The 27,558-nt window shown below is 39.9% G+C and overlaps 1 protein-coding gene across 1 annotated transcript in view; it reads left to right on the top strand.

Moving 5' to 3' along the window:
• Positions 1 to 27,558, top strand: part of Grip128 (gamma-tubulin complex component 5) — a 334,747-nt gene that overhangs the window by 150,280 nt on the left and 156,909 nt on the right. Inside the window, exon 8 of the mRNA XM_067152174.2 lies at positions 12,781 to 12,948. Coding sequence (XP_067008275.2) covers positions 12,781 to 12,948 — 168 coding nt within the window. The remainder of the gene's footprint in view (positions 1 to 12,780; positions 12,949 to 27,558) is intronic.

The raw sequence follows: 27,558 nt of genomic DNA, 5'->3' as shown, positions 1-27,558 counted from the left end.
TACACTTTAGATATGGGAGAGTGCGTAATTGATTTCAGAGGTTAGTTTATATTTTCTCGCGTCTGGTTAAATTACGGAAAGGCTATTATCGTGTAAATTTATAGCAAGAAGATTATTTCTCTACTGGCGCTTGAAGTATGTTTTCATCATACGTATTGTACGGTTAAGTTATGATAGGTGACTGAATAAGAAAACTGAAAAATTTACTTCAAAATGCGATCGATCATCTTCGGTGTGCATTTGCGAGCTCTCTTGTCGACATTCAAAAGCAATATTAGAGTCTATTAGTTATGTCAGTCGACTGCTGTTCTCTAAAGAAAATTCTAAATGAAAGAGAATAACACACTTTCGTAATAAATGCGTAAATAACGTGGCCGATAGCAGTTGATAACTCGTTAAAAATAAAGGCAGAAGTAAACGATCTCTTAATTTTAATGTTATACACTGAAATTCAAGAATGTGATACACCTCAAGATATGGCAGAGTACATCATTGATTTCTGAGAATAGTTCATACTTTTTCGCGTCTAGTTAAATTTTGGAAAGACTATTCCCCATGTAAATTTTTAGCGAGGAGGTTATAATTTGAAATATATTTTCACGATACATATACAGTTAGGTTAGGTGACGCCATTTGAAGAAGAAAACTGAAATGTTTGCCACAGAAGCCTCAGGAGTGATACTGTATTTCTCCAAATCCAAAACGACTTTTTTTCTCATTATCGCATGCGGAAAATCTAGGGTTGCCATGCATTCGCGGCCTAACATTAATGAACACCACTGGCAACTACCGCGGTAACCACGCTGCTTCTTTTCACCCCACCGCCGTACCCCCGCACAGACACAGAACTCGTCGACAATAAACGACCGCCTCCGTATTATACCCAAGAAGTTAGTAAAATAACCACCTAATCGATACTTTATTATTGCCTCAAGCAAAATTAAATATAAAATTAGCACTTTCAGGACATGTTTCGACCACTTAGTGGTCCTCTTCAGCTGTAAGTGCTAATTTTATATTTAATTTTGCCTGAGGCAATAATAAAGTATCGATTAGGTGGTTATTTTACTAACTTCTTGATTATATTCATCGATAAGGCCATGAAATGGTCAACTTGTAATCCTTATTATACATCACTAGCCACGGTAACTGTTTGTACAGTGCCTCTGTGAAACATCACTGGATCTTGAGAAATAGTGAAGAGAGAATGACGTTCTATTAGCCTCTACAAAAACTTTTCTCAAATCTGCAGCATGGCATCAAAACATACAAGCCTTCGAATTCTTAGAAAAACCGGCTACTCATTGGTAGAGTTATAACATGTCTACTGTACCTGACGCTTAGTAAAATTAAGTTTTATAGACAGCAGGATGATAGGAATATTTTCGTGATGGATAGTCGTATTGTGAAGATACGTGGAACAGGTATAGCCGGCAAATTTTCAACAAGTTCTCGTCGATATTATGATGCCAATTTTAAGTTAATGGTTATTAAACACTCAGAAATGTAGAATAATAGTACAGCCGCAAGAAAATACGGCATAGGCCTAACTAAAGCCAAAATTCGGTGTTAGCGTGAAGATAAAGATAGCTAAAAAATGCGTACTATACAAGAAATGCATTCAGTAATCTGCAACAAGGACATTTTAAAGAAATCAAAGATGAAACTCTGATGTATGTGCACGAAAAACGCAAGGGTGGAATGGGCATACCACGGCGCAAGAAACTCGTTCCTTGACCTTCAGCATCCGCAATTAGGCCTAACATAATTAGCCACAGAAGCTGGCCTAACCGGCAAGCGAGATGTGCATGTAGAAGTAGCCGGTTGTATCTGATGCTGAGTAAAAGTTACAGCAAGAATATTTTCCTGATGGATGGTCGTATTGTAGAGACATATGGAATAGGTACTTCCGGCAAAGTTTCAACGGGTTATTTTCGGTTAACGGTCATTAAACCTGCGGAAATGAAGAATAATTGTGCAGCCGCAAAGAAATACGGCATAAGGAAAGCCAAAGTTCGGAGTCTAAAAATGCGTACTGTACAACAAAGGCATTCATATGATTTTACAAAGGACTTTCTAAGCCTGATATAAATTTTTAAAGCAAAAAGTGGGGGTCATCTTGGATTCGGAGAAATAAGGTATTATATTTTTTTCAGAATGAAATCAAACATACACTTTCACGTGGTATCGGATTTTGAAATATAACAAATATGTAAGCCGTAGTGTGGCCTCATCCACGAAAACTCAAGTTTTGAACAAACTGATTGCTGTTTCATATCGATTTTAATTGTATATGGGGGTTTACCGCTCAACCACCACAGCACAGTGCGACGATCCCAGAGTCCAGTTACTAGGGGGCCGTGTATAATGTGGTTGCGACTTCCATGTTCCTTGAAGAATTTCTATGCTCACTGTCAGCAGCAGACCTTCACATGCTCCAGGAAAGCCAATTAAACTTGGCAGAAAGCTAGAAGTATTTCGTTGGACTTGTTAATTAAAAGTGGCTTTAATCCAAAAAAATTATTTATTTATTTATTATTTTTTATTTATTTATTTATTTATTTATTTATTTATTTATTTATTTATTTATTTATTTATTTATTTATTTATTTATTTGTTATGCCGTTCAGCGTTCAGTCTGCAAGCCACTGTGAATTTACTAAACGTCGCCACAATCCTCGATTTGCAGCTGGTGTTGTGGCCTCATTTAGTTCTATACCTCTTATCTTTAAATCGTTAGAAACCGAGTCTAACCATCGTCGTCTTGGTCTCCCTCTGCTTCTCTTAAACCTCCATAGCAGAGTCCATTATTCTCCTAGGTAACCTGTCCTCCTCCATTCGCCTCACATGATCCCACCACCGAAGCCGGTTTATGCATACAGCTTCATCCATCGAGTTCATCCTTAAATTAGCCTTTATCTCCTCATTCCGAGTACCCTCCTGCCATTGTTCCCACCTGTTTGTACCAGCAATCATTCTTGCTACTTTCATGTCTGTTACTTCTAACTTATGAATAAGATATCCTGAGTCCACCCAGCTTTCGCTCCCGTAAAGCAAAGTTGGTCTGAAAACAGACCGATGTAAAATAGTTTCGTCTGAGAGCCGACTTCCTTCTTACAGAATACTGCTGATCGCAACTGCGAGCTCACTGCATTAGCTTTACTACACCTTGATTCAATCTCACTTACTATATTACCATCCTGGGAGAACACACAACCTAAATACTTGAAATTATCGACCTGTTCTAGCTTTGTATCACCAATCTGACATTCAATTCTGTTGAATTTCTTACCTACTGACATCAATTTAGTCTTCGAGAGGCTAATTTTCATACCATACTCATTGCACCTATTTTCAAGTTCCAAAACATTAGACTGCAGGCTTTCCGCACAGTCTGCCATTAAGACTAAGTCGTCAGCATAGGCCAGACTGCTTACTCCATTTCCACCTAACTGAATCCCTCCCTGCCATTTTATACCTTTCAGCAGATGATCCATGTAAACTACGAACAGCAAAGGTGAAAGATTACAGCCGTGTCTAACCCCTGAAAGTACCCTGAATCAAGAACTCATTCTACCATCAATTCTCGCTGAAGCCCAATTTTCAAAATAAATGCCTTTGATTGATTTTAATAATCTACCTTTAATTCCATAGTCCCCCAGTGTAGTGAACATCTTTTCCCTTGGTACCCTGTCATATGCTTTCTCTAGATCTACGAAACATAAACACAATGGCCTATTCCTCTCGTAGCATTTTTTAATTACCTGGCGCATACTGAAAATCTGATCCTAACAGCCTCTCTGTGGTCTGAAACCACATTGGTTTTCATCCAACTTCCTCTCAACGACTGATTGCACCCTCCCTTCCAAGATGTCCGTGAATACTTTGCCTGGTATACTAATCAATGAGATACCTCGATAATTGTTGCAATCCTTCCTGTTCCCTTGCTTATAGATAGGTGCAATTACTGCTTTTGTCCTATCTGAAGGTACCTTACCAACACTCCACGCTAATTTTACTACTCTATGAAGCCATTTCATCCCTGCCTTCCCACTATACTTCACCATTTCAGGTCTAATTTCATCTGTTCCTGCTGCCTTATGACAATGGAGTTCATTTACCATCCTTTCCACTTCCTCAAGCATAATTTCACCAACATCATTTTCCTCCTCCCCATGAGCTTGGCTGTTTGCAACACCACCAGGATGATTTCCTTTTACATTGAGAAGATGTTCAAAATATTCCCTCCACCTCTCCAGTGATTCCCTGGGATCTATTATGAGTTCACCTGAATTGCTCAAAACACTGTTCATTTCCTTTTTCCCACCCTTCCTAAGATTTTTTATTACTGTCCAGAAAGGTTTCCCTGCTGCTTGACCTAGCCTTTCCAGGTTATTGCCAAAATCTTCCCATGACTTCTTTTTTGGATTCAACAACTATTGGTTTCGCTCTGTTCCTTTCATCTACGTACCAATCCCTGTCTGCCTCGGCCCTTGTTTGGAGCCATTTCTGATAAGCCTTCTTTTTACGTTTACAAGCTGCTCTCACTTCATCATTCCACCAAGATGTTCGTTCGCCTTTTCCCATCTTTACACACATTTGTTCCTAGGCATTCCCTTGCTGTTTCTACTACAGCATCCCTGTATGCCACCCATTCACTTTCTATATCCTGAACCTGCTTACTGTCTACTGTTCGAAACTTCTCACTAATCATATCCATGTACTTCTGTCTAATTTCCTCGTCCTGGAGATTGTCTACCCTTATTCGTTTGCAGACAGATTTCACTTTCTCTACCCTAGGCCTAGAGATACTTAGTTCACTACAGATCAGATAGTGGTCTGTATCATCGAAAAATCCGCGAAAAACTCGTACATTCCTAACATCATCATCATCAGTTTTCCACTCCAGTTGCCCGGGTGTGGTTTACGAGCACTCTCCACTTCTGTCTGTCCATGTACCACTCTTCTCTCAAGACGACATCCCAGCTGATTCCTCTTGTTCCTATGTCCTCTTTCACTTGGTCCAGCCACCTCTTCCTAGGTCTTCCTACCGGTCGTTTTCCGGCCACGACTGTGTATAGCCATTGTTTTGCTGTCCTTCCATCGTCCATTCGTTTGACATGGCCAAACCATTTCAAACGGGCCCTTGTCACTTTTTCATTCAGGGATGGTTACACACCAGCTTGCTTCCTTATTCTTTCATTCCTTACCCTGTCCCTTTTTGTCTTCTGTACCATAGTTCGTAGGAACTTCATTTCTGCGGCTTGTAGTTTGCTGTCCACTTGTTGGGTTGTTGTGCAGGTTTCTAGGCCATTTGTTATTATGGGGGTGAAGTATGATTGGAATAGAATCTGCTTTGATCTTAAGGGAACTTGTTCGTTCCAGAGGAGGTTCAGAACTTGATGGTAAAACTGAGCTGATTTTTGAATGCGGTTGTTAATCTCATGCTGTATTCTGTTATCACTTGAAATGATGCACCCAATATATTTATATTGGTCTACTGTTTCCAGTTGTGTACCTTCCAGCATTATTTTTCCTTTCTTCTTCTGCCTGTTGACAGACATAGTAACAGTTTTCGATTTATTTATTGTTAATCCGTGTGCTTTCAAATGTTCATTCCAGGTGTTCAGCCTCTCTTGGACTTCCTTCTCTGTATTTCCCCAAATTACTATATCATCTGCAAATGCAAATGCATTGATGTCCATATTGTTCTTCTGCTTAATTTCTTTCATGACTTCATCCATGACAGTGATAAAAAGTAATGGTGAAAGGGTACTGCCTTGTTGCACTCCTTTAGTGGTTTGGAACCAATCAGAATTACCGTTTCCTATCTATACGCAACTGCAGCAGTCTTCGTAAAGCGTTTTAACTTTCTGGATAAGCCCTTTGGGTACATTCTTCTTTCTTAAACATTCCCATATAGTCTTCCTTGGAACACTATCAAATGCTTTTTCGAGATCCAAAAACACTAGTGTTAAGTCTTTGCCCTTCTCCCAATGCTTTTCTAACAGTATTCTAAGTGCAAATATGAGATCGGTAGTTGATCGGTGTTCTCTGAATCCATATTGTTCTTCCTGTAGTTGTGGTTCTATTATTTTCCTTAGCCTTTTTTTCAAGTATTTTATCAAATATTTTCAAACCATGAGACAATAAAGAGATCCCTCTATAATTGCTACATTTCTTCCGGCTTCCTTTTTTGAAGAGAGGTATTATTATTCCCTTTTTCCAATCATCTGGGACTTTCCTATCCTTCCATATTGCATTAATTACTCTATGAAGCCACTGTATTCCTATTGCACCAGTTGCTTTGATCATATCTGCACTGACTTCATCAAATCCTGTAGATCTTTCTTTGGGCATACTATTAAGGGCCGTCTCTACTTCCTTCCATGTTGGCGGACTCTCTTGGTCAGGCTCATCATTGCAGCTTAAACTGACCTGCGTGGTTACATCATTGGAGTCTTTCCCAGTACTGTTGTATAAATTATCAAAACAGGATTTCATGATCTTCCTTATTTCTGTCTCCTCCCTAACTATGTTACCATCTGGTTCCTCTATTGCTGTTATGTATTCATTGTTTCTTCTTATATTTCGTATTGTTCGGTAAAGTAGTTTTGAATTAGCTTTGCTGTCTTGCTCTAGTTTATCTGTGAAATCAGTCCAAGCTTTCTGTTTTTCTTCGGCCACAATTTTCTTTACTTGTAACTTCTGATCTCTGTATTTCTGCTGCAGTTCGTTTACTCTAGATTCGTTCCTTTGACTTCCTTTTTGCCTTTCTTTGTCTCTGGCTTTCCTGGTTTCATTTTTCACTTTCACAGCAATCTTCACCCAATCGTTCCACCAAGGAGTTTCTTTTCCCTTCATTTTGCTATTAGTTTTACCACAAACTTCTAATGCAGCTCCGACAATGCTTTCTTTGAATCTAGTCCACTCGATGTTGCCTTCTTGTAATGCATCTGATGGTAATTTATTGGTCACTTTTTTGTGTATTCAACTTGTTTCTCTGTCTTCTTTAGCTCCCATGTCTTAATTTTTCGGTTTCCTGTATTTCTGAGGTCTATAAATTTCAATGTGCTTTATTGTTGCGAGGAGAAGTCTGTGGTCACTGTCCAGGCTTTCACTTGGTATAACTCTGACATCACATATGGTCTTTCCTGCTTCATTGTCGGATATAAAATAATCTATCAGAGTTTTAGTATCTCCATTCCAACTGTATCTTGTTAGTTTATGACTTAGCTGCTTCTGAAACCAACTGTTGTTTATTCTCAAGCCATTCCTTACACATAGATCTAGATGACTTTCTCCTTCTGGGTTCCTGTCTCCATAACCATGTGGACCTAGTACATTTTCATATCCACGCCTGTCTGATCCAACTTGAGCATTTAGATCTCCCATTATTATGATATTTTCCTCTCTTTCTATAGCTTCTTCTAAATCAGTTCGGAATTGTTCTTTTTCCTCTTTGTTACAGCCAGTCTGTGGGGCATACACCTGGACTACTGTCAGCACACTCTTGTTAAGAGAGATGTTGAACTTAATAACTCTTTCATTAACATATATTACCCCACTGATGACATCAATGTCCTCTCTTAATATAAAACCTACACCATTTTTGGCTTCTGTTTTATTTCCATTCCAATGTAGTTTGTATCCTTTTCTTAGCTTTTTTGTTCCTCTTCCCTTCCACTTTGCCTCACTCAGGCCAAGAATACAGAGGTTCCTCCTTTCCATCATATCTATCAGCTCCTCGCTTCTGCCAGTCAGGGTCAGGATATTTAATGTTCCAATTCTGTGTTTAGGACTCTTTCTTTTGGGCTTCTTCTCAGAACATCGTACTTGAACATCAGCCTTACAGTCATCATACGTTGCAGATGTTTGAGAAGACGTGTCTATCCGGTATTTTATTTGCGTTCCGAGGCTCGTTTTGTAGTTGAAAGCAATCGATATAACCCTTCAGTTGACTTGCTAAGCCTAACACTGCTGGGGATTTTCTGTCAGGGGTATTCTCCCTTAGCCTTTGGCAGTCCCCTACCTCACTGCAAGGCAGCAGCTGATGAATTTATGTGTCATTTCCTACACAAGGGTCTCATCAAACCTTCTAGGGGAAAACTCCTCCACCCGTAGCTGTTGGTCTTCCCCTAGTTTGTCGGGTTTGGTGTCGGCTGCCCAACCCTCGGCCAGACAGTCGCAGGTAGTACCGTCTACTGTCGGATACGGTATCAGGATCACTCCTGACCTGACAGTAAACATTCCTAACAGATTTCCTGAATTCAAAGTCTGTTAAGATATAGTCTATTATGGATCTGGTATCCCTAGCCTCCCATGTGTAGCGGTGAATAGCCTTATGCTTGAAGAATGTATTCGTAACAGCTAAACCCATACTAGCACAGAAGTCCAGCAAACGCTTCCCATTCCCATTAGCTTCCATATCTTCCCCACATTTACCAGTCACCCTTTCGTATCCTTCAGTTCTATTTCCAACTTTCGCATTGAAATCGCCCATTAGCACTATTCTATCCTTGCTGCTGACCCTGACCACGATGTCACTCAATGCTTCATAAAACTTGTCAACTTCATCCTTATCTGGACCCTCACATGGTGAATACACGGACACAATTCTAGTCCTAATTCCTCCAACTGACAAATCTACCCACATCATTCGCTCATTTACGTGCCTAACAGAAACAATGTTGCGTGCAATGGTATTCCTAATAAAGAGCCCTACCCCAGACTCTGCCCTTCCCTTTCTAACACCCGTCAAGTACACTTTATAATCTCCTATCTCTTCCTCGTTATCTCCCCTTACCCGAATATCACTTACTCCTAGCACATCCAGATGCATCCTCTTTGCTGACTCAGCCAGTTCTACTTTCTTTCTTCCATAAGCCCCATTAATATTGATAGCTCACCATCGAATTCCATTTAGTTTGCCAAGTTGTTTCCAAGGAGTCCCTCGCCTGTCAAATGGGAGTGGGACTCCATTACTCCCATAGGTCCGAGGCTTGCTTAAAATGTTCTGAGCTTGGTAAATTCATGAAGCATGATGCTACCCTACTTGCACGTAGTCCAAGTGAGGATCTCTCCTCTAACGGGTTATGGACCACCGGTGAATTGTATAGTCCTAGCCGCCTGAGCACAAGGAGGGCCATGACTCAGAATATGTCCGAGATGCCCACTCCCATTCCATAGCAACTGGTATCCCGACTCTCAGGACCACTTACTAGGCCACTCAGCCGTTGCCCATGGTTCACGAACTAGGACGTGACTATAGTAACCCACAAACATGAACCATTTATTTATTTATTTATTTATTTATTTATTTATTTATTTATTTATTTATTTATTTATTTATTTATTTATTTATTTATTTATTTATTTATTTATTTATTTATTTATTTATTTGTTTATTTACAATAAAAGAGCCACGAAACCTACATTCCTTAAGATATAGTGTTCCTTGTTTTGAAAGGAATCTGAGATAATATGTAGGAAATATTTTACATGTAATGATGATTTAAGGACATTACTTCAGAAATCGCTTCGTCCATATCTTAATGAATATCTCAAACGTGTATTTGTCTAGTTGAGGTAAGTGATCTGCCAGTAATTCATATCAAACTCAGTTGCAATTAACAGTTATATTAAAAATGAAAAAAGAAAAATGTCAACTGTTTAGCGTACATGCTACACAATATATTGTAATGAACACACAAAATCTCTACAGGCTGCTACATGGTTTTTATAAATACATGTCATACACATGTAATTCCTACAATAACTACCAAATTTGGTTTAGTTTAGTTTAGTTTATTGCCTTACTCTGCCACCTATACAAAATAATGGAAAGAATGTTGCTCAATCGCTTAATGGGAGTAGTAGACCCTCAGCAATGTGGCTTCCGCCCAGGAAAGAGTTGCACAGCACAGGTTTTACATCTAACCCAGCATATCGAGGACGGGTTTGAAATGAAGAAGATTACTGGTGTGGCTTTTGTGGACCTCTCAGCTGCCTACGATACAGTAAATCACAGGATATTATTACACAAACTTGATAGAATGATTACAGACATCAAGGTAACCAAGATGATAGCTACTCTCCTGGAAAATCGTCGCTTTTTTGTCGAATTCCAAGGACGCCGAAGCAGATGGAGGAATCAAAGGAATGGACTACCTCAAGGCAGTGTACTGGCTCCTATTCTTTTCAACATCTACACCAATGACCAGCCATTACCAGAAAATACTAAAAGCTTTATATATGCCGATGACCTTGCACTTACTACTCAAACTGATACCTTTGATGAAGCAGAGATCTCTTTAACTGCTGCATTAGAAGAGCTAGGTACCTATTATGAGAAAAACCAACTCAAACCAAATCCAGCTAAGACTCAAATCTGTGCGTTCCATCTGCGGCATGCGCAGGCCTCTCAGAAACTCAAAGTACTATGGAAGGGGAACTTACTGGAACACTGCCTTACACCAAAGTACCTGGGAGTTATGCTGGATCGCACATTAACATATAAGAAACATTGCCAAGACCTGAAACAAAAGATAGCTGCCAGAAACAACATTCTACGAAAGTTATCAGGAACAAGTTGGGGAACACAACCACAAACAATTAGAACATCAGCTCTAGCTCTATGCTATTCTGCAGGAGAATATGCCTCCCCGGTTTGGTACAGGTCAGCTCATACGAAGCAGGTCGACATCGCTTTAAACGAAAGCTGCAGGATCATCACTGGATGTTTGAAACCTACACCCATTGAGAAGGTCCAACTTTTAGCTGGTATTGCTCCCGGTGAGATTCGTAGGGAGGTAGCAGCTAACAAAGAACGGCTCCAGGCATCTTCTTCAGAAGCACATCCTCTCTATGGATACCAACCAGCCACACAGAGACTAAAATCTAGGAAAAGTTTTCTCCGCACATCAGTTAACCTTGAGGGGAAAGCAGAGAATGCTAGAGTCACAATGTGGAAAGAAAGAAGCCACCACCTTTCCAACTGGATAGAGCCAAAGGAAAGTCTTCCATGTGGACACCAGGAGAAGTGGACAGTATGGAAAGCCCTTAACAGACTCCGTACAGAAGTCGGCAGAACCAAAGTAAACTTGCGGAAGTGGGGCTTCTCAAGTGATTCATCACTTTGTGATTGCGGAGAGCAGCAGACGATCCAACATCTATGTCAGTGTGTTTTATGTCCTTCAATGTGCACTATGAAAGACTTGATTGCAGCCTCCCCCAACGCTATTGACGTCGCCCAATACTGGGCAAGCATCATCTAGCTCTCGAATATTGTTGCTCTATCTGTGATTGTATAATAGACTTGTATATTTGTTTAGTAGGAATGTAGATATCTTGTTGCTTTTTGTTAAATATCTATAAGTAAAGTTGATACTTCTGACACGAATAAAGAAAGAAGTTTATTGCCTTTCTTATATGGCGGGGCTCAGGCTATGAAGCCTGCTATTATGCCAAACCATATTATACAACAGCTTTATACAATTTACAGAATAATGTACATAAAATCATTTTTACATATATTTCTATAATTTATATGTTAACGTGCTCAGCATAATGAATCTTACTAGCACTTCATCCCTGCAGTCTGTCAACTGGGCACCTTGAACATTTTCTGGGTATGTTCTGTGGTTGTACAAGCTTGCATTTCTTTCCTTCTTTTTTAATTTCCTTTAAAAAAAAAAAAAAGATAAGTTCCCTCTGATTATCTGCACTAACCTTTGATTTATCACCAGCACTAGAGCATACAGAGCTAATACTAGAGGTGTCTAGTATGGAATAATCATGAGTGGAAGGAACATATAATGTGGAAACTGAAGTTGATATAGAGATCTTCTTACTATGATGTTTCATGATAAATATTTCAGAAGATTAGGAAAAATGTGGGGGACTGCTGTGGGATCCAGTTTGCATCTCTATCTTAGAATTTCCACTTTTTCACCATTAATAATGAAACTGTCACAATCTTCGATGAGTTCAGCCATAAAATGCAGATCACAGATAAGACTTTCATCACTCAGACATAGATATTGTCTTGGGATAGTCTTTGACCACTTGGAGAACAGAGCTGGATCTTTTGCAGATGAAAAAGAAAGTATTTTTTACATTCGACTGTTCATCATAACTCGGTTTGCAACCTGGGACTTAGCAAGTTGTAGGCATATTCACAGTAGAAAAGGACTTTTATTAGGAATCCACCTAATCAGCACTACAATAACACTGTACACAAAATCATATCCTAGCTCATACGAAATAGCACCAGTTTTGGTCACCATGTGACCATCTTCAATTATAAATGTAAATATAGTTAAAAACTAAACACCACACACAAACAATAATATGAAATACAAAATTTTATTTTTATTTTTTATGAACATTCTTTACAATCTCATCTTTGATATAGTTTCTGTTGATTTCGATGAAGAAAAACATCCACATTGTGCTATCATTGAAGCTTCTTGGAATTTGTCCTATGAATTATGAAATAATTTTAAACAATCTGAAAAGCTTTGTTTGTCTTAATAGACGGGTAATCTCGCAGGTTTTTTTTTTTTTTTTTCCCCCAATGTTTAGTCAATTAAAAAGTATGGCACACGCTCCCCGCATCACTCACTACCCCTCTGTGTTGTCTCAGCCAGGTGCACATCTGGCTTCCAGGGTCTGTTCTTGTTGGAACAACCTGATATTTTGAGTGAAGAGCTTGCTTGTTTGTTATGGCATTGAGAATTAGTATTGTACCTCTGTGAGACTTTTATTTTATATTGACAGGTTATTGTCAGTTCTCTACTCTGGAGCCTTGGCCTCAACCAGGGATGGTGAACCAGCTCTCATGTTGAAAATATTTCTGAAGAGTTTCAAACCATACCTAGACATTATTAGCACATGGTTGTCCACAGGAAGACTTGAAGATTGGACTGATGAATTCATCATCACCAAGTGAGTGAGTGTTTACAATTCATTTCATGTTATTTTTAAGATAATGTTGATGTGAATCATCAAATGGTGAATTCTGCTTAACAGTGTAATTCTAAAATACAGTTTAAAACTTTTTTTGAAAATGCTATTTGTTCGGGGTGTTAACCCATGTGGATCTTTGCCCCTACTGGCATCATATTGTACGAACCTGCGTGTAATTGGAATGGCGGTAGTGTGGAATGTTGTGTGTGAGGAAAGGAAGATTAAGAACGTCACAAATACCCAGTCCCCAGGCCAGGGATATTAACTCTTTGAGCGCCAAGGGATGATTTTTCATTTCTCGGAGAACTCTCCGAAAGTGCCAGGAATGATATTTCATCCCTCATGCAGACTCCTTTAGAAACCATCGTAGTTCTTCCTTTTTCATTAGATGGTAGCACATATCGGTATATTCTTATCAAGGAATGTGTCTAGACTCCAAATTTACCACAATAGTGCTTTTCTACTCTGATGGCGGGCGGCCTACATGCTGTCAAGGGAAGTGGGGTGCGGGCAGTATGTCACTGCCCAATCAGACAAAAGATCGCCTAGCGGTGGCGCTGAGAACTATTCAGTCGCCCGGAGACTTTGCCGCGCTCACTTCGCTCCACGAACTGCTGTGTTGCCGAGTATTCTTACTGTGTGCATTGGGTATTACAAAGAGTTTGTTTGACTAGTTTGTTTTGTGAGTAATTCTTGCCGCATCCTTTACTGCATTCTTCGATTAACGTTTTCTTGGTATGTGATGTGAAGTGACGTTAGTTTTTTCTATTGTTTCTATTTGTGTTGCTCTGTGTTGTTTTTTATATAATAATTGCACTATATATCTTACAATGGCGAAGAGGAAGGAGATAAGGAGCCAGGGTAGAAAACTGATCAGCAATGTTCATGAATATTTTCAAAAGGAAGCAGAAAATAATGGCCCTTTAGTGAGTGTGTATAAAGTGCAGCAGAGTGTGTCGGAAACTTGTCAAGTTAGTACGCGAACCGTTCAGTGTATAGTAAAGGAAGGTAAAGACAGTACCCAGTCATCTGGTTCCATCTCATTTCAATCACCGCGCAAACGAATCAAAACGAACTGTGTAACAAAGGCAATCGACGGATTCCATAAAGATGTAATTAGAAGAACTCTCCTCAGTTATTACGTAAAGGGTGAATACCCAACACTGAATAAATTATGTGGTGATTTAAAAAGAGATATACAATTTAAATGGGGAGTTACTTCATTGTGGAGGATACTAAAGTCTATGGGGTTCAAGTATTTAAAAAAGCAAGGACGGGAGGAGATTTTTAATGGAGAGAGCTGATATAGTAACAGCCAGAGTAACGTTTTTGAGAAAAATGCATCTCCTGAGGAATAAGGACCCATCGCCCCATATATTTTAATGAGACTTACATTCATCAGAATTATGCTCCAATGAAAATCTGGCAAGATAAAGAGGGTACAGGAGGTTTAAAAGTTCCTGTGGGGAAAGGTGGACGAATTATTGTTTGTCACGTAGGTTCCAGTTGCACTGGTTTTCTACAGGAGTGTAAATTGGTTTTCAGGCCAAAGGTGAAATCGACCAGTGATGACTACCACACTGATATGAACGCTATGGTTTTTAAAAAGTGGTTTTTGAAGGTTTTAGACGCTCTTGACGAAACGAATATCAAAGACGCAGTGATTGTAATGGACAATGCCAGCTACCATTCAGTACAGCTAGAACGAATTCCTACAACGAACACACGAAAAGCTGATATTATATCGTGGTTATCTGCTAGGAATATTTTAGTATTGAAAAGGTGGAAACGTTTACGTTGTTATTATTATTACTTATATATTAATCACACCAGACTCGAACTGTTGTCTCTTGTGAAACAATTCAAACCAAAGGCAAAAATGTACGAAATTGATACACTTGCTAACAGAAAGGGTCATACTGTTGTTCGCCTGCCACCCTATCACTGTCAATATAACCCCATAGAGCTGGTTTGGGGAAACGTTGAAACTGCTGTAGGGAAAAGGAATAAAACCTTCAAACTAACTGACGTCCAATCTTTAATGGAAGAGGAGCTGGATAAAGTAACCGAACAGGAGTGGAAGGCTTGTGTGTCACATGCTGAAAAATTTCAAGAGGACGATTACAAAAGGGACGTGGTATTGGACACAGTCATGGACGATATCATCATAAATTTGCGAGACGACAGCCACAGTGAGGAGTCGAGTGACGAGGATATTTCCGGTGACAGCTCTGGTGACGATGGCGAGTGTCGGGGTGCTGTAACACAGATCCTTCAGCTGGAATAATGTAAGCTAAAATAAGAAAATGTGTTGTGTAACTCTGTACTTTAGAACGAATTGTTTTTCGGTCTGTTGTCAATGCACTTGTTATATGCATTATTAATTAACTCGTATCATACTACATTGAAGATATAAGAAATAATAGAAATAAATAATAAATAAAAATAATAAAACTCATCCACGGGCCATAATCGAACTATAACATACGAAGCTCTGTATTTCATTGTTATGTGGATTTCAACACAACTTTAACGCGCACGGGCGCTCCTGGCAACGTCGTAGTTGTGGCCTCTGTCGCTTTCCCTCAACGGCCTCTCGCTTCGTGCTGGATTGGTCGGCCCCACGCTTCCCGCTTCCCCTGACAGCATGTAGGCCGCCCGCCATCAGAGTAGAAAAGAGCTTTAGGAGCCATTTAAAGTTATTTGTCTTCATGTGACGAACATTTGAAAATATGAAGGCTGTGTCCGCACATCTTGTGCACATGTCAGCAGTGATGGCGGAATTATGGGACGACGTATTTACAAATAATGATGATCTAGCTGACTACATACATAGTTTAGGGAATGACGATTATGCTGAGTCAGATAGTGAACTGGACTTCATAATAGTGTTCAAAACACTTCTAGTGAGGTTATAGCCAGTGAGAGTGATTCTGAAAATGATTTTGTAAACACTGCCAATTGCCGAGGTTAGAAATAATTCAGAATGTAACGAAGATTTCCACGGTAATATTGGTATTAACAATATCACACATTGCCATTATTCAGTGAAGTTATCCGTGATAGTGATTTACCATACCAACCACCTCACTCTTTCGAGTTACCCGGACCGAAACATGCCCTTCCTCATGATGCTGTACCTGTACCTTATATTTTTTACTTTTAAAACATATCATCACTCAAAATAACATAATTTTTACTCAAAACGACAGTCAAGAGCCTGTGCTACACAAAATACCATCAGTTAGTGTGTCATACTGATTTTTAGAACTACATATTTGCTTTAAAATGTGGATTTTCATTAATTGTATTTTAAATTTTTAAATTCATGATTTATTTTAATTTTAACTATAAATGATTTTAGGTATAAAGTACCATTGATTCAAAGGAACATTCATTTTATATAATAGAAAAAAGTTTCACTGAGAATGGGTGTAAATTGAGAGAGTGATGAATTTTTTTCTAGAGGGTTGCAAATCAGACAAAACATCGGTGGCACTCTTGGCTAGTACCTAACAAATACATGCGGCACTGAGAAGGTTAATCATTACAATTAAAAAACCCTCACCCGGCCGGGAATCGAACCCAGGGCCGCCGGGTGACAGGCGGACGCGTTGGCCCCTACACAGTTTAAAACTTAATACAAACAAAAATGAACTAGAATTCAATACTTCGAAAGTTTTGGGACTGTGCTTGTCCAGTAAATCTTTAGCTTGTACTTATAATAATCCTTGAAAAGAGGTATCCAGAAGCTAAACTCTGGAAGTTTCTTTTATTTCAGAAAACACAAACCATATTTTTATGGTAGATTTTTTCCTGAAGGTTACTAATTTTGCTCATGTAATTAATGATTCACCAAGTTTTGCTTCTGTAGTAATGTAATTTACTGTATTTTTCTGAAACCAAGACTTTTTTTCCCCCCTCAGAATTTTGCATAAAAATATCGAGGATCGTCTTGCAATTGTGACATAACAGTAATGAACACCACTGGCAGCTATTACAGAAACCACGCTGTTTCACTTCTCCCTCATCTACAAAACTCATTGACCTTCAACGTTTGCATTTTTGCTATTCATCGCAAGCCGCCGAAGCTGGCAAGAGAGATGTGCTTGTACTTACTGTACCTGATGTGTAGTAGGCGTAATATCTGGCATTGAGAGCAGGAATATTTTTGTTATGGTTCATTGTTTTATGGAGAGGTGTGGAGCAAGTAATATCAGCAAGTTTTCAATGGCTTCTCATCGGCATTACAATGTCAGTTTTAAGTTAATGGTTATTAACCCTTTCAAGGTCAGGTTTTCTAAACGCTCACATACCCCACAATTTAGGTTTTTACAGGCACATAAATAAATCCCTCTATAAATAGCAAAACACACTCATTGGAAATTATAGTCACAAAAATAGATAAAATAGAGATGAACGAAATTAAAAACAACAATATCACACAATTTGCCTGCTTAAAATTTTTTTGTGTGTGATATTCCTCAAAGCAAGGGGCTGGGTACTAACCAATATTCTTCTAAGCTATGTTTGTTTACATGACCCATTAATACATATTGCGAAAAATAAATACATTTCTTCGACAGTAACATCAGTCCATTTTGACGCTCGGAATATGGCAGAAATGACCTAATTTTTCTGTACATATTGCGAGTGATACAAGTTCGTTTCTATGACTATTTTTTTCAATAAAGTATGCGGAAAAAATTTGAAAATGTCTAGTTCTGGAGATTTTTCAGTCAAATATTGGTCCTGGATTCCGGTAAGATCAGGCTTATAGCCAAAATCAGTAGGTAAAAATTTTATTATTACCCGTTTCTTTTTCCCAGACCCGGTGATCATTTGATACATTTCGTTTCTGCATCTCCGAGGTAGCTTGTTATAATTCTTCATCGTCACTTACACCTTCAACGTCAACAGTTGAAACTTCGGGTACAATATCGTCAACACATTCTAAATAATTTTAACACAAATGTGAACCCTCACATTCATCATTCATTAATATTTCAAACACTGTTTCATCACCTTTCAAAACTTCCGCATGCCTGCAAGCAGCCATGTTTATCAGATGGCATTGACTAGCAAGTGTGGTAGACATTCACATGAAAAATTTAAGTTACCAGTGCTCCCAAAGAGAATACAAATTAGCGCAAGCTTCCGTAATGTAGCCGATAGATGGCAAATACGACAAATTCTTCAATCATTGCTGAAAGTCAAAGAGAAGCGAAGATATGATGCTCGGAAGTTCGACGCGCAATATATTGCGCCGTTACTGTTGGGGCACTTCCCGTGAGACGCAGTATATTGCGCCGTGACCCGGAAAGGGTTAAATGCCCGGAAATCACAGATAATTATGTAGTCTTGAGAAACATAACTGAAGACAATTGATATTAGTTGACTTAAGCTGCCTGATGAGACTGATTACCTTGAATTGAGTGGTGGTACATCAGTCGTCTTGATAAAAAGTACTGGAAAGTATTTGAAACGTTGGCAGACTGTACGTAAGGTACATAAAACAGTACGGTTCAACCCGGAAGGAGAATTTATTAACTGGAGTCAATGTTTGGCGCTGGTGTTAAGACAAAGATTGCTTAAAAATGCATGCTTTCTAAGAAGAGCATTCAGTGGCCCACAACAAGGATGCTTTGAAGAATTGAAGACACAAGTGTGAACTATATGAGTGGAAAAACTCAAGGAGGGAATAGCACCATCACACGAGAAGGATGGCTTGCAGGTGGTGCAGCAAAGAGGAATTCCTGGGAGTTTGAAAGAAGCTAAGGATAGTGCGTGAGAATGTGCATCATAATTAGCTAGTCCTGCAGCATTGCACAGTGTCTGCCAGAAACATACGAAGAAACATTAGTTAGGTTCTAATCATTCATTGTAAAGTTCCAAAAGATACTTGTAATTTGATTGGACAGATTGGCAGTGCAGACGATACAGCGGTGTATTTTGATATGCCTTAATCAACGAGCTAGAATATACTGAGTGGCTGCCATGCTGCCATCTTTGAAGAAAGTTGAACTGGTGACCGCCATGTCTTAAATGTACCTCATTAGGCGAAGCTCTGTGCAAGTGAGTGTGGAACAGTGGGGGGAAAACGAGACATTTTCACTCAGATCTTATTTGTTAGGTAAAACAGGGATTATTTGATTTGATGAAAATATTGGATGAAAAGTGTAACTATTTGATGCTTATAAGTTTTCCTTAAATACGAATATAGTTGGCCCGTTGTTGGACATTATAAACTTTCCAGCTAACTCATTCCTGGTTGCCAGCGTTTCACCCCAGTGTGCTAAGTTGGGCTCATCAGTTGGTAAATAGCACACCTACCAAGGCGCATGGCTAGTGCATACCGCCAGGCCACTGCACAGGCTACTTGGAGTCACCGGTAGTGCCGATGCATTATGAGAGACTTGGTCCCATTTTCCCCGGAGGCCCTGGGTTCGATTCTCGGCCAGGCCAGGGATTTTTGCCTGGACCTAGGGGCTGGTTCGAGATCCATTCAGCCTACGTGATTAGAATTGAGGAGCTATCTGACAGTGAGATAGCGGCGCCGGTCTAGAAAGCCAAGAATAATGGCCGAGAGGGATCGTCATGCTGACCACACGACACCTCGTAATCTGCAGGCCTTCAGGCTGAGCAGCGGTCGCTTGGTAGGCTAGGCCCCTCAAGGGCTGTAGTGCCATGGGGTTTGGGGTTTGTCTCATTTTCAAAAATTGATGCCTGCCCGGCCATCAGATGATAAAAGATGTTGAATCCCATAGGGAACCTGAAATATTTGTCCCGAATGAGTAAATTTAAAATACCGGGTAGTTAGTCCGTTATTGGACATTATACATTTTCCAGCTAACTCATTCCTGGTCGCCATTGTTTCGCTCCAGTGTGCTAAGTTGGGCTCATCATTTAGTAAATAGCACGACCTACCAAGACGCATGACTAGTGCATCCCGTAGGTAAGGATAGCAATATCAAACATGTCGGACACACGTATTAACATCAATGCACCTTCTACTTCCAATATTCCACAACCACTCGGCACATTTCCGCAAATTCACTTCACCAACTGTACAATAAACAATTTGTATTTGAAATAAAGCTAGGTTATGATAACATTCTATCAAAGCTTTGAAAACATATGACATTGTCAAGGTCTCTGATCCACTCACTCTGTGCTCTGTTCAGTAAACTCAACTGTCAAGTAACATCTCAACAGAAATTTATGAATATTTAAAAAATAGAGTTATAATTATCGTCGAGCAAAAACAGTCGTATGCAATTCGCCTCCAGTGATAATTAAGACACTCGTATGGAAATTAAAATACTTGTACTCGTGTCTTAATTATTGCCGTTATAGGCTTGTTGCATAATGTACTATTTTTCTTGAAGCAATATAACGTTGAAAATGATAAAATCAATTATTGTTTAATCGCAAAGTTGTTGAGATATTGATACATCTCTAATATTTATCAACATGCAGAAAAGTGTAATCCTGCAGTAAAAGATTGCAGATTAGGACACGTGGATTAGGATGCATATCTGAAGTGCGCCAAGAAAATTAAACACACATTAATGAATTATTATACATTTCAAAGACAACCTTTCTATTTAACCCACTCCAGTCTTGGCCTTAATATCCCTAACAAACGTTCTGGACTGGATATATTTCGGATCTTTAAAACATTATATCTCTGTACCTGTAGGAGATATTGGCATGATTCTTTTTTCTTTGTGCTTGTTTGAGCATCTAATTTTGAAAAACACTGCTTGTATTATGTCAACTATCACTTGAGATTTTAAAATTGTTTATATATTATACCCTGTTTTGCGAATGGAGGAAAGGTCTGACGGATAACTAAGCCAGTACAGTTTTCTGAAATACAGTTATATTTACCCTATTTCGCTAATATAAAATGTGCATTGCAATTACAAAACAACAATGAGTACGATATAAAAATAATTTTTCAATAATAATAGTAATAATTACAATAATGAAAAGGAGCTCTTATGAAATTTTATTTTAATTGATAAATTTTGTTAAAAGTTACTCAAATGTAAAATTGTTGTTCCATTTACCACAAAAGACTTCTGAGACAGAGAAAATACAGTTTTCTAAACAGACAACTTTACTAATATGTGGACAATCTTACGTATTCACGCAAATATGAAATACGCGGGAACATGCGCTAGGCCGTAAAACGACCTCCAATCATAATGAAATGTAAGAAGTTGTTTCGAATTCATATGTCAGTAAAATGTTAATTTCCGCATAAACTTATAATATATCATAAAATATCGAAAATATCACTTTCGTCAAGCACATGTTTAGGCATAGATATCAAGGATAATTTAATAAAAAACCACCTATTCAATACTTGGTGGTTTTTTTATTAAATTATCCTTGATATCTATGCCTAACGTCATCTTCAATACGGAACAATAATGAGAGTTGTTACTTGTAAGCACATGTTTGCTGCGAGAAGCCATGTCTTAGAGCTCACTGAGTGACAACATCTACTGATGCATGCTGTTCAAAAATATCGTAAATTCTCTGACTAGACATATAATACTGCCATCTGCTTAAATACTCTCATGACTAATACATGAAGAAAAATGATGTAACCACCAGAATGCTTGCATAGCTCGTTCTCGATTTTTAGTGAATTGTCAAACCTTACTACGGGCTATGCCCGCAGCGCGGCCTGAACGTAATTTCGGCCGCTGCGAGCTATGCTCGCAGTTAGACCGGAACGAGTTAAACATTTTTATAACATAGACGGAAATTTTTTTTACGGTAAACAAGTTGAATTTTGTATGATCCCTACCCCCTATGGGTGGGGGACACAGATGAAGACTACATCCATAGTATCCCCTGCCTGTCATAAGAGGCGACTAAAAGGGGCGACCAAGGGATGATGAAATTAGAACCATGAGAATAATTGTGATTAGTACCATTACATGCGGAACACCATGGGTTAACGTTACTTGCGACTAGTACCACCGTACCACCGTGCGAAGAAAACCATGGGTCTACGTTATATAGGAGCAGTACCATTATGTGAGGAACCTATGGATCTGAGTGTTGTTTATGATAGAGGTCATCATTGTATTCCACTGGTTGGTTCCACTGTGTTTAGAATGGGTCTGTGTTACTTGTGAGTAGTACCACTTTATGAGGAACACTATGGGTTTACGTTGCCTTATGTTAGTAGTACTATGTGAGAAACACCACGGGTTTGGCTGACCCCCGTGATTAGTACCACTGTGAGGAAAACCATTGGTCTGCGTCACCTGAGAGTAGCACCATTGTGTGAGGAACACCATGGGCTTGTGTTTCCCGTGGGCGTTACCATAATGTGTGATACACCGTGGGTCTGTATTACTTATGATTAGTACCACTACATGAGCAACGCCTAGAGTATATGTGGCCTGTGATTAGTTTCACCAAGTGAGGAACGCCACAGGAATACCAGCTCCCGTGATTAGTCCCACTATGGCAGGAGCACCATGGGTTTGTGTTGCTTGTGAATTGTGACCCTATGTGTGAAACACCATGGGTTTGTGTTAACTACGAGTGGTGCAATTAAATCATGGGTCTACATTACCTGTGATTAGTACCACCATGCGAGAAACACCAGGAGTCTATGTTACTTTGATTAGTACCGCTGTAGGAGGAACACCATTGTTCTGCTTTACTAGTGATTAGTACCATTGAGAGCGGCCGTTGACCTGGATTTTGGACGCCTTTAGATAATAAGCATCATCCCAATGATGAAGACATTGTGAATTGGATCCACTGATTGTTTTTGTTTCACGATCATTTTCTCATCACCATTCATTTTAGATTCTAGTCAGTGGATACATTTTAAAGTTTTAATTTGCATTTTGTTACACCTCGTACCATTAGGGGCCGATGACCTAGCTGTTAGGCCCCTTTAAACAACAATCATAATCATATTGATCTGTTAATAGTTACATTTCATGATTTGAAACATGAATCGATACTGTCACAAATAAAACTCCATCTGTTTCATTACTCTAATTTATTTCAGTATGACCGTATAAATGCACACTCACATATAATAAACACACAATTCTAACCAGCTGTGAAAGGCCACAATTACTAATTACTGTCCGTTTACAAATCTCTCTTCCCTACACACACCAGGGTGTCCCGGCCGGTTGGAATTACCTGGGGATGGATATAATCCTTATTCTCACTTTGCCAAGTCCAGTCAGCTCGTACAGTAGCTGTGTGTTGACCGCTGGATTTGAACACAGTGCCACTGGCTACGCAACACACGATGACTATTTGTTGGTTCGATTCCACAGGCAGTCCAGTAATTCAGTCACATGCAGTGGACATCTAAACAACTCAACAGTATTCAGCAGCAGGACGATTGAACAGCGAACATAAACACAGGTCCATTTATCCTTGCACTCATGATAGCGGGTTTCCTCGCTGACTAACGGCGAATCTCAGTCCACAGAATTACATGAACGCACAGTACAATCTTCCGTTTTGTCGTCTCCACCCCACTCACTGAACTCTGACACCACAACAACAGCTCCTCGTTCAGACCTCAGTGGGATACTGGCGATAGCCAACACCTCTGTTGCCCTCAGTCCAGCCACTGAGCCCCAACACACTGAGTGTCACACGGAGTCCAACACTGACTGACGGTCTGCAGCTAGCCTCCCTTTTTATAGCTCACTTGATTCAAGCTAGAAATTTAGCAGAGGCAGAATATACCCACTGAATCCCCAAGAAACTCACAGGTAAGCCAGTCGACGAGAACAATACACGGAGAGGCCGGCCCCACCCTACAAGCCGGCTGGGAGATCCCAGGTCATGTGAGTCACCAGCCCCTCCCTGGAAGTACTGAAAGGGGCTGCCACGGGGCTGGGACGGACCATTGCCTCCCTTCGAGAGCTGATCGTCCTGATCAATAACCTTCTCAGCTGTTCTTCGGTATGGCTCCCGTCGGTCTAGATATACCACTTTCATCTTGCATTGGTCTCCGTCGAACTCGATACCTGATGTCATTTAATTCCCTCAGAACACTGTAAGCGTCTTTCCATGTCCTCTGAAGAGCTTGAGAGACAAGCCTTTCTTCCTTGTGGGGTTATGTAGCCAACCTAGGCCGTTCTCATGATTTCCGATGGTCTCCCCTCGTCGGTCGTACCGTGCATTCACTCGGTTGCTCCCTGTGCGTGTACTTTCTCGGACAGCGGCGTGTATATCCTCTGGTCTCCTTATCAGATCCAGGCAGTACCTATCAGTCTGGGCAGAATGGTCCTCAGATAGGCCGAACCGTAGATCCGCCAGAAGGCGCTGCTCTCTTTCACACGGCGTCCTCGCTGGCATATATGTTGTGGCCTTGTGCACTCCGGACTGGTAAGCCAGCGGGACCAGGGAAAGGTGATGATCCCCGTCCCTCTACATTACCACCCAGACGTCACAGCTCCAGTTTTCTTCGAACCCCACGGTGATCACTCAGCAGGAAACTTTGTGCTGCTCGACCTCCCTTGTGGAACAGAACTCGCACTCTTCTGGACAAGGTCTGTGGGCCAGAGCGTCGACCTGCGAAACATGCTTTATCTCGCTGGATCCTTGTCAGTTCTCTGTCTGTCACCCATCTTCTTCTGGCCATCCCCTGTATTCTTCTGGTCATCCTCCATCTTATTCTGGTCATCATCAGTCTTCTTTTGGCTGTCCATCATCATATAGACTTCTTCCGTCTCTGTCGTTGTCTTTCAGCTTCTTCTGACCATCTTTAATTTCCTTTATCATCCTCTTCTGGCTTTCAACTCTCCTCTCCTGGCTTTCTTCCATCTTCTTATAGCCTTCTTCCAACTTCTGCGTCATTTTCTGTCCTCCTTCTGTCTTCTTTTGCCCGTCTTTCATCTCCTTTTGATTTTCTTCCATCTTCTCCTTCATCTTCTTCATCATATCGAAGAGCGCATTCAACTGTGCCTCCATTTTTTAGTGGCCTGTAGTCGCAATTGGCATGCACTAATTAACAAAAGATTAAAAAACAATTTATATGAGTGTGCATTCACTATACACACACGTTCTGGAATGTTTCCAGTGGCGGTCGAAACCTCAAGTATCTGGTCTGCTGATTCACGCTGATTACAATGATGTATCACACATGGGGTCGATCCCACTTCTGACACCATTCGTTAACGAATAAAACTCCATCTGATTCATTGCTCTAATTTATTTCAGTCTGACCTAATAAATGCACACTCAGTATCATAAACACACAATTCTAACCAGCTGTGAATGGCCATACTTACTAATTACTGTCTATTTACAAATCTCTCTTCTGTACACACACCAGGGAGTCCCGGCCGGTTTGAATTTACCTGGGGATTGCTATAATCCTTACTCTCACTTTCCCAAGTCCAGTCACCTCGTACAGCAGCTGTGTGTAGACTGCTGGATTGGAACACGGTGTCACTGGCTACACAACACGCGATGACTGTTCGTTGGTTTGATTCCACAGACAGTCCAGTAATTCAGAGTCACATGCAGTGAAAATCTAAACAACTCAACAGTAATCAACAGCATTACGATACAACAGCGAACATTAACACAGGTCCATTTATCCTCACACTCACGATAGAGGGTTTCCTCGCTGGCTAACGGTGATTCTCAGCCCACAGAATTACACGAACGCACAGTACAGTCTTCCGTTCTGTCGTCTCCACCCCACTCACTGGACTCTCCGACACCACAACAACAGCTCCTTGTTCAGATCTCAATGGGTCACTAACAACAGCCAACACCTGTCGCACTCAGCCCAGCCACCGAACCCCAACACACTGAGTCTCCCACGGAGTCCAACACTGACTAACTGTCCACAGCTTTTTATAGCTTGCATGATTTGAGCCAGAAATTTCACGATGTCACTAGAGGCAGAACATTCCCATTGAATCTCCAAGAAACTCACAGGTAAGCTGGCTGACGAGAACAATACACGGAAAGGCCGGCTTCACCCTACAACCCGGTTGGGAGATCGAGGTCGTGTGAGTCACCAGCCCCTCCCTGGAAGTACCGAAAGGGGCTGCCACGAGGCTGGCACGTAACAATCCATATTGTCTAGCTCTGTTCCATTGTCCCATGAAAAGTCATCTGCCTCATGGTTTCCATTTTCAGTTCTTGCTTAATAGTTCTGTATCTATTGTGCAATCTAATTTAAAATACTGTTTTAAGAGAAGTTTTGTCATTGTGGCGTAATGGGATTCCTCACTGAACTCGATAGCAGTAAATAAATGATAGATTCTGTAAAACAACTGCCCTGCAACTGACGAGACAACTTCAGTCTGTAACTTTAACGTAAAGTTTATGTTACAACTTCATGACGGTGACTTTTTTCCTGAATGCTTTTCCAACCACGTGCCAATTTCATAACATCACGAGCTGGATAAAGATAATGTATTTTACATTTTTCTAGGCAAGTCCTTTCTTTTCTTGGGAATGCTGAACAAACAGAACCTTCAGACAGTTGTGGTATTTAATTTTCTTCCCCACCTCACGGATGACATTTCTCGCTATGATATCAATATTTTCAGAGTATTTGGTGAGTGACTCATAATTTGTAGCACAGTGATAGTGATCAGTAGAGATGCTGTCTTCAGAAGGAACCATAATATACAGATGAGAGAAGCACACCACTTCCTGATGGTCGATGAATCAATCTGTCCCAGTAAACATTTCCTGTATGTTGTTGTTTGAGTCATCAGTCCATAGACTGGTTTGATGCAGCTCTCCATGCCACCCTGTCCTGTTCTAACCTTTTCATTTCTACGTAACTATTGCATCCTACATCTGCTCTAATCTGCTTGTCATATTCATACCTTGGTCTACCCCTACCGTTCTTACCACCTACACTTCCTTCAAAAACCAACTGAACAAGTCCTGGGTGTCTTAAGATGTGTCCTATCATTCTATCTCTTCTTCTCGTCAAATTTAGCCAATTGAAATAATAACATTAAGTTACTTATTAGACCACCTAATCAATACAAAATCGTCTTGGATGATTTACATAAATTTGTTAACTAATAGTGGTATATGTTTCGCCTTCCCTGAAGGCATCATCAGCCATAGTCTTAACCTTAAATTAAAAATAAATAACATGTAATAATGAAATGAATTTTAAAATCTTGAAGAGATTTGAAGTAAAATAACATTAAAAATAACAATGATGGTTTAAAAAATACAATGTGATGAGATATAATAGTGGTAGTATTAACAAAATTAACATTAGAAGGCTGCTAAAATAAGTGCAATGGATAAAACAACAGATTGTTATACAACAAGAAGTAAGATTGCATAAAAATAAAGTTGATAGTCTGGCGGTTATAATTAGACGATGGCGAAATATCGTATATAATCAAAGTAAAGAAGAGAGAATAAAAGTCAAAGTTAGTCGAGAGATCCGAAGTTAATCATGATCTTGAAGATAAAAGACGAAAGTCAGAGGCATATGGTGAAGTTGTAGAACACGTTGAGGATATGAAGTTGTAGAATAGAAGTTGAAGAACAGTTTCAAATAGGATCTCTGTGGACCATCTCAAAATT

The sequence above is a fragment of the Anabrus simplex genome, chromosome 8 (genome assembly GCF_040414725.1).
Source record: "Anabrus simplex isolate iqAnaSimp1 chromosome 8, ASM4041472v1, whole genome shotgun sequence".
Taxonomy (NCBI): Eukaryota; Metazoa; Arthropoda; class Insecta; order Orthoptera; family Tettigoniidae; genus Anabrus; species Anabrus simplex.
The sequence above is the reverse complement of the archived record's forward strand: the minus strand, read 5'-3'. Positions and strand labels throughout refer to the sequence as shown.